The sequence below is a fragment of the Nansenia antarctica genome, assembly GCF_963989245.1.
Source record: "Nansenia antarctica genome assembly, chromosome: 16".
Lineage (NCBI taxonomy): Eukaryota > Metazoa > Chordata > Actinopteri > Argentiniformes > Microstomatidae > Nansenia > Nansenia antarctica.
Window position 1 is genome coordinate 13,239,999 of NC_137686.1, and position 8,767 is coordinate 13,248,765.

The 8,767-nt window shown below is 51.1% G+C and overlaps 1 protein-coding gene across 1 annotated transcript in view; it reads right to left on the bottom strand.

Annotated features, from left to right (window-relative positions):
- The window catches only part of rasal2 (RAS protein activator like 2), a gene marked incomplete at both ends in the record, with an annotated part of 92,024 nt that overhangs the window by 3,579 nt on the left and 79,678 nt on the right, over positions 1–8,767 (bottom strand). The window contains 6 exons of the mRNA XM_080546885.1: positions 391–525; positions 731–2,003; positions 4,224–4,528; positions 5,680–5,881; positions 6,576–6,812; positions 7,872–8,016. Of these exons, the coding sequence (XP_080403011.1) occupies positions 391–525; positions 731–2,003; positions 4,224–4,528; positions 5,680–5,881; positions 6,576–6,812; positions 7,872–8,016 (2,297 nt within the window). The remainder of the gene's footprint in view (positions 1–390; positions 526–730; positions 2,004–4,223; positions 4,529–5,679; positions 5,882–6,575; positions 6,813–7,871; positions 8,017–8,767) is intronic.

Sequence of the window (8,767 nt, forward strand, 5' to 3'; positions counted from 1 at the left end):
ACAGCCATATCGACTGACTTGGGCTTCAGGCCCTAACTGGGTGATAGGCCAGACCTTTACTATGCCATAAAAATGGGTCTGCGTTTGCTTGGTGCCTAATGGATCAAAACTTTTGTCTAAAAAGCAAAAAATACTTAGGCTATCCAGTCAGTTATGTATTTTAAAAAAAATCGGTATCGGTATCGGTTGATCTTGAGGAAACAAATCGGTGATCGGTATCGGCCCCAAAAATCCAGATCGGAGCATCCCTAATGTCAAGTGTATTCACAAATCCTAATTATGTATACATGTACTGTATATGTAATTATACATCCTAATTATGTATCCATGTACTGTATATGTTATGTATAGTAATGTGTCTTCCAGGTGTTGCCATAGCAACGTCCGTACCTTCTCGGCGTGCTTGCTGTCCTCCCTGCTAGGCTCCGCCCCCTCCTCCTCGCCGTCAAACTGGCCGTTGTTCAACACCCAGGCCGCTGTGCGCTCCACCGGGGACATGGTCACCGACTCTACTGGGGACTGCACCTGCACACACACACACACACACACACACACACACACACACACACACACACCACTGTTACTGGAGGCTGGGAATTGTGTCTCTACACACATCCCCTTCAGAGAGACATACTGGACATAAAGGTCTTCAGAGGGACATACTGGACATAAAGTGTGTGTTTGCATGTGTATATGTGTGTGTAAACGTGTGTGTGTGTGGCACCCGTACCTGTTGAGGGGTCTGCTTGGCCCCGCCCCTGACGGCAGGAACCGGACTCTCCTGCCGCGACCTACTTCCTGTCTGGGCGGGGGGGGCGCTGCCTCCGACGGGGACGGGCTCCGTGTTGGTGCTGCTGCCGCTGCGTAGCGAGGCGCTGTGGGGCAGTGACCGCGGCGTCCTCGGGCCCCCTCCTCCTCCCCCGGCCCCCCCGGCCCCGGCTGGGCGGCTCTGCTGCTCCACCCTGACGATGTGGGCCGTCCCCGTGCTGCTCTGCCTGGGCACCGCCATCACGTGGCCACTCCCCCCCGCGGCGACGACGGAGGAGGAGGAAGCGGCAGTGGCTGCGTGTTCCGGAAGCGTGTGCCTCCGCGGCGTGGACGAGGACGCGCCGCCACACTCCTCGCTCTGCGTGCTGCGGCGGCTGAACTCCTCCAGGCTGCTGCTGTTGGACGCCCCCACGCCCCGGATTTTGCCTCCTCCCCCTCCTCCTCCACCTCCCCCGGCCTGGCTCCCCCCTCCCCCTCCCCCTCCCAACTCGTCCGAGTTGCTATGGCTACGGGAGCTCCCGGTGCTCAGGTTCTCCGAGCTGGAGTCCGCCGGCTGCAGGGAGTGGTGGGAGGAGGAGTGGGTGTGGCTGGCGTGGGAGGAGGCCAGGGTGTTGCTGAGGTGGTAGACGGGGTTCTGGAAGGACAGGGGGGGCTGCAGGCCGCGCTGCTGCTGGCTGAGGGAGGGGGGGGGCAGCGGCCGCCGCGCCTGGGGGGCGCTCTGGGGGAGGTTGTCCCGCTGCAAAAGGGGCTTGTTGCCGTGGAGGAGGGCCGGAGGAGGGTGCTGGTGGTGGGAGGAGGAGGAGGGGTGCTGGAGGAGGAGGAGGGGGGCGTGCGGTTGCAGTTGGGGATGGGCGGCGTGCGGAGGGGGGGGCTGGTGAGGGAGGAGGTTGGGGTGGTGGGGGTTGGGGTGTCCGATGGACACCTGGGAGCCCGCCCGGCTCAGCCTCTGCGGGGGGTCGTGGTGGTGGAGGAGGTGGAGGGGGGGCGGCGTGGCGGAGGTGCTCTGAAGGAGCAGGTGGTGGGGGGCGGGGTCCTGGGTCTGGAGGTCCACCAGGGAGATGCTGCGACCGTTGGGGAGGAGGAGGTTCTCGCCCCCCCCCCGCTCCTCCTTGTCGGAGGAGAAGCTCATGCTGTGGGCCGAGGCCTGGTGGCCCAGGAGGGGGTGCTTGCTGCCGCGCAGGAGGAAACCCTCCATCTGGTCCTGGACCGTAGGAGACTTCAGGCTGCGGATCTCACTGGAGGGGCGGGCACAGGAAATGCACAGTTAACACACAGGAAACACACAGTTAACACACAGGAAACACACAGTTAACACACAGGAAACACGCCGATGTTAACACACAGGAAACACACAACGGGGTAGTGGTGGTCTCGTCTAGTGGATAGTGAGTTGGACTGGTGATCGGAAGGTTGTGAGTTCAAATCCCGTCTGAAAATACCACCACTAGTGTGTACCCTTGAGTAAGGCACTTAGCCCCCAGTTACTCCAGAGGAAATGTCCCTGTAATTGTAAGACGCTTTGGATTAAAAGCATCTGCTAAATGGCAAATTCAAATTCACACAACGTTAACACACAGGTAACATACAGAAAATATTACATTTTAACCATTTAGCAGACACCTTTTATCCAAAGCGACTTACAATTAGATATTACAGGGGCAGTCACCCTGGAGTAACTTAGGGCTAAGTACCTTACTCAGTGGTGTTGTTCCCAGGTAGGATTTGAACTCATGACCTTCTGATCACCAGTACAACTCACTATCTACTAGGCCACCATTACCCCATATTACTACTACACACAGACATGAGACCAAGTCTTCACCCAAAGGCCTATTTTTTTTACTCAATATAACTTTTCAATAAAACAAAGTGAATAACATGACTCGGTTTCTCTCCGAGACTTTAAGCTGCTTATGTTCTTTCAGAAGTGAAATGTGCTCGGATTCGTTTGAAAACCAGAAGAAATGGTTTCCGATTCCCTCGTTACCTCAAGAACGTCTAAAAATACCGGGTCTCCACCGCGGCGGGCGTCTTTATTTAGAACCCTCTGAGCCGTGACTCATCTCTCAAATCAATGCACCGTGAACCAAGAACCTTATTCATGCAAAATTCATGAGCCTTTATGTATGAAGCGGATGTCTCATTTGCACATAACCTTCAAGAAAAATGACGTCAAAAGAAATTCAAATAAAAAGCAGACGGTCAGACCGCACGCACAATCCCACTGTGTGTGTGTCTTTATTACTTTAGTATTAGGCTACTTACTTAACTTATTATTGTGATTTATATATCCTGATGCTGCAATGCCAATGTTGAGGTACCAAAGCCAAAGACCTTTACTCTTGTGTACTTGTACGTTACAATAAAAGCGATTCTGATTCAGATTCTGTGTGTGGTTAGTGGTGGCCTTGTGGATAGTGAGTTCGACTGGTGATCAGAAGGTCATGAGTTCAAATCCCACCTTTACTCTTGTGTACTTGTACGTTATAATAAAATCACACCACTAGTGTGCCTTTGAGTAAGGCCCTTAGCCCTAAGTTACTCCAGGGAGACTGTCCCTGTGACCTCTAATTGTAAATCGCTTTGGATAAAAGCGTCTGCTAAATGTTTAAAATTGTAAAATGTAATGTATAGTACTGCATGGTGTAGGGTATTGCAAACGTGTCTAAGTGTTGTACCTGTACAGAACAGTGCAGTACAGTGTTGTATTGGTAATTATGAGAGAATTATAGTTGGGCTGTGTTGTATTGTATTGTACTGTCCAAACCCGACGGTTTGTACTGCTTTTATTCCACTCAAACTGCGAACGGTTGTTTATCGCGTTACCTTGAGAACGGTGGTCGTCGTACTGGGAACTATACTTGTGATCGCGGGGCAGGAACCACCACACTCTATCATGAAATAAATACCCTACGGCCATGTTTTCTTCTCACGTTGTTGTTGTCGTTGTTGTTGTGAGAGGTAATAGCAGGAAGGCAGTCGAGGCTGTGTGCTTTATGGTGAAGACAGTCACAGCTGACGGGCTGCTAACCACCTAACGACACCCCTCAGCTGGGCGTTTATTCACCGTAAAAAGCACGACCTTGAGTGGCTTACTGCTTAAGACATTTATAGTCGGGGGTGTTAGAGGATATTGCCGTTCCTCTGATCTGTCGTGTTGTGGTGTATTGTGCTGTACTGTGTTGCAGTGTACAGTAGAGGGTAATATCAGGGTATTGTGTCTCTCTACCTGTCTGCTGTGTGTTTCGCTGTACAGTAGTGTATAATAGAGGGTATTATCAGAGTATTGTAGGTCTAAGGTCTCTCTACTTGTCTTGTATTTTAGTGTGTTGTAGTGTGTTGTAGCTCGTTGTAGCTCGTTGTAGCTCGTTGTAGTGTGTTGTAGCGCGTTGTAGTGTGTTGTAGTGTGTTGTAGTGCGTCGTAGTGTGTCGCAGTGTGTCGTGTCTCTCTTTACCTGTCTGCAGGATCTTCGAATATCCTCTGCAGGCCTGAGGACACGCTGCCGCTGATGTTGTGCGAGGAGGAGGCGTGTTCTTGGAAGGAGGAGGCGTGTTCTTGGAAGGAGGAGGCGTGGTCTTGGAAGGAGGAGGCGTGGTCCTGGAAGCTGAGGTTGTGCGAGGACGAGGCGGTGTGGTCCTGGAAGCGGCGCAGCTGCTGCTGGATGGGCGTGGGGCTGGACAGGGAGCGCGTGATGTCACCCAAGATACGGGGCAGGGGGCCCAGCTTGGCGACGGTGGCCTGCAGGAAGGAATTGTCACCCTGGGATAGTTGACACGTTACCATGGCGAGGGGGTGGTGTTGTCGGAGGAGGTGGTGCCCACGTCACCGGCGGTGGTGGTGTTGTTGGAATGAGGATGGCAGAGGAGGAGGAGGAGGGTTGGCATGGCGGCGGGCACCATCATGCATTGGTGGGCGGGAAGGCAGCGTAACCGTGGAGACACAGTGTGTGTGTGGTCGGGTCGGGACAGGACAGGGGTGGAGTGGAAAAGGGAGGGAGGAGGGGGGAGGAGGGGGACATAGAGGCAGAAGAAGGAGAAGAATATATAGAGGAAAAAACATAACGAAATTAAGTTTGGGGTAAAAAAATAAAATAATAAAAATAAAATAAAATAAAACCAATAAACAACCAGACATGCATCACATGACACGACAGAGGCGCTTCACACCAGCCACAGCAGCATGCACCACACTAACACAGGGTTACCAGGGTTACACAGGGTTACCAGGGTTACCAGGGTTAACATAGAGGGCTGAGATCAACACTAGGATCAATAACTAGGCTTCACCACTAAGCAAAGGGGGGTGGGGGTCAATGAATGCAACAACAAAGGCAGTCATAAATGCAGTCATAAATGCAGTCATAAATGCAGTCATAAATGCAGTCACATGCAGTAATAAATGCAGTGATAAATGCAGCGATGTAAACATGCTCTGAGTGTTGGCAGCGCAGGGTTAGGGGAGGGGGGGTTGGGGAGGGGTAGTGGTGGGCACAGAGGAGGAGTGGGCGGGACTTCAACCCTGCTGTCAATCAAACCCTCAACAAACTAGTTATGAACCTGACGTGGAAGTTACTTCAGAAACATCATCATTTTGGTATTTTGTATTAATAGCAGGTAAGAAAAAACACTCCTATGCTGCTAACTTAGCCTCATAGTGGAGAAAGAGGTCTTTGTCATAACAATCACACACTCACGTGCACACGCACACACACACACACACACACACACACACACACACACACACACACACACACACACACACAATGCATCACAAGAAAGTCAAACACACTCTTTCTGCTGCTGACTAAGGCGTTATGTGGCACTTTTAGTGGTAATATGTTACCAGAGACACACCAAACACATGCCAACACACACCACCCCCCCACAACCCCCCCCCCCCCCCTACGGTACCTTGTCCAGCTGAGACACCACGTCCCAGAGCAGGGAGTGGAGGACGGACAGCTCGCGGCCCAGGTCGATGTAGCCCTCGAACCCCGGCGTGGTGGAGATGGTCTCCGGGTTGGAGATCTCCGACAGGAAACGCATCATACCCGCCCACTCGTGCTCCAGGAAGTCGTTCATGAAAGCCATGTACTCCTCCTTGTTTCCAAACCTTGAGGTCGGAAACGACATTTTAAAAATAGTTATTATTCAAAGTCTTCCACGCTCGTCGACCGAAGGGTACACGATCAATGCCAATGAAAAAACGGACGAAAAAGCACCTCACCAGAATCTAATAGAACTGTATTTAAAGTGCGTTAATTTGTAGTGAAGCGTATTGTGTATATATATATATATATATATATATATATATATATATATACTGTATATAGTATCGTATGCTTTCCAAAGGGTAACAGTAGTGAGGCGAGCTCTAGCGTGCTGTTAGATTAGCCTGCAGTCTCAGCTGAGCTGACCCCACCACTGTTCCACCTCACTGGGGTCTGAGATGTTGATTAAAGTGCACTGTCCCAACAACAACAACAACAACAACAACAACAACAACATTTCTATTTCTATTTCATTTTAATCAATTATTCAAGTGTCACTTTATTTTGTTGTTGTTGTTTGTGATGTGAGCTGCTGTAACGCCTTAAATTCCCCTCTGGGATCAATAAAGTATCTCTCTCTCTCTCTCTCTCTCTCTCTCTCTCTCTCTATCTCTCTCTCTATCTATCTATCTAACACTGCAACATTTGGTGGAACTTTTAGATTCAAAAGACGATAAAAAAAGAAAAGAAAACGCTCTGAAACTTTCCCCCGTCGCTACGACTACGAGCCACGGCGACGACAGACAACACGCTTACTTGGCGAAGTTGGCGAGGTTCTGGATGACCTTGGCGATGAGGGTGAGGGTGCGGGAGGTGCGGTCGTCAGGGTACTCCTGCATCAGGCTGAACAGCGAGGGGGACATGATGGCCGGGCACAGGAAGCGCAGGAACAGCGAGGCGCTGATGAGACGCTTGCTGATGTCCTGGTTGCCCCGGGAGACGCACTGCTGCTTCCACGCCGCGAACACCTCCTTCAACTCCCGCGGGAACACGCTGAGGAGGGGGAGGGGGGGAGGGAGGGGGAGGGGTGAGTCAACATCATCACTCAATGTGACAACACACACACACATATACACACACACACACATACACACATACACACATATATATACACACACACACACACATATATATATATACACACACACACACACATATATATACACACACACACACACAAACACATATACACACACACACACACACACACGCACACACACACCATGGCCACTAGGGGGCAGTAGGTACTACTGTACATAACAGTACATAACCCAGGCTGGGAAGCAGCTTGTTAAAAGAAGAGGCATAAAGTATAGAAAAGTCAATGATGTGTGTGTGTGTGTGTGTGTGTGCCAGTCACCAGTAGGAGTTGATGATCTTGCAGAAGGCCAGCTCACAGCACATCTTCAGGTTGCCCTGTGTGTGTGTGTGTGTGTGTGTGTGTGTGTGTGTGCCAGTCACCAGTAGGAGTTGATGATCTTGCAGAAGGCCAGCTCACAGCACATCTTCAGGTTGCCCTGTGTGTGTGTGTGTGTGTGTGTGTGTGTGTGTGTGCCAGTCACCAGTAGGAGTTGATGATCTTGCAGAAGGCCAGCTCACAGGTGTGTGTGTGTGTGTGTGTGTGTGTGCCAGTCACCAGTAGGAGTTGATGATCTTGCAGAAGGCCAGCTCACAGCACATCTTCAGGTTGCCCTGTGTGTGTGTGTGTGTGTGTGTGTGTGTGTGTGTGTGTGTGTGTGCCAGTCACCAGTAGGAGTTGATGATCTTGCAGAAGGCCAGCTCACAGGTGTGTGTGTGTGTGTGTGTGTGTGTGTGTGTGTGTGTGTGTGTGCCAGTCACCAGTAGGAGTTGATGATCTTGCAGAAGGCCAGCTCACAGCACATCTTCAGGTGTGTGTGTGTGTGTGTGTGTGTGTGTGTGTGTGTGTGCCAGTCACCAGTAGGAGTTGATGATCTTGCAGAAGGCCAGCTCACAGCACATCTTCAGGTTGTGTGTGTGTGTGTGTGTGTGTGTGTGTGTGTGTGTGTGTGTGTGTGTGTGTGTGCCAGTCACCAGTAGGAGTTGATGATCTTGCAGAAGGCCAGCTCACAGCACATCTTCAGGTTGCCCTGGTGCTCGGGCAGCTGGCTGTGGGAACACTTCCCAGGGTCCACCTCACAGTTCTCATCCGACTCGTACAGCGCCTTGATGAACTCTCCTACACGGGGGGGGGGGGGGGGCAGAGGACACACAGGATGAGTGGAGGGCCGACACACACACACACACACACACACACACACACACACACACACTAGGGTTGGGCGGTTTCCAATGTTTGATACCATTAAACCGTCACCCAATATACTGCGGTTTACGGTGGGATTTCAACATCACATTGTTGCAGGGCTCTGACGGAGCCACCGAGCCCTGTCCTCTCCACGAACCTGCTGCAACACTTTCCACCAGCGGAGCTGGAAAACGTGCTTAAAATAAATAACTAAAAACGGCGCTAAAAATACTTTCGGTTGTTAATGAGACTGTCGGGACAAATTTGACTATGAACGGGGAACACTGCCAACACCGCACCCGAATACAAAGCGCAGAGCTTGTTACAGCAGACGAGGGCTGTGATCTCGTGGTCACGTGACACAGGATGATGACGGCTTCTAAATAGTCTTTTTTGACAGGTTATTTATTTGACAAATGACATTGTCTACAAACAGTTATGTCACCACTTTCAATAGCTTCATCAACCACACAGACAGCGGCGCCAGGACAAACACTCTTATTATAAATAGCGATTTATGACGGTTTTATGACGGTTCTGACAAAAAACGTTGCTATTTTCAAAACATCAGTGTGAAGCGGCTGGCTCCGTTTGATTTCCAGCAGAGAAGGGGGATCTTACAGGCCCGCGACAATAGGCAGTCATCTCTGATTCTCCTCACTCACTCTGTCACCTGCAGATC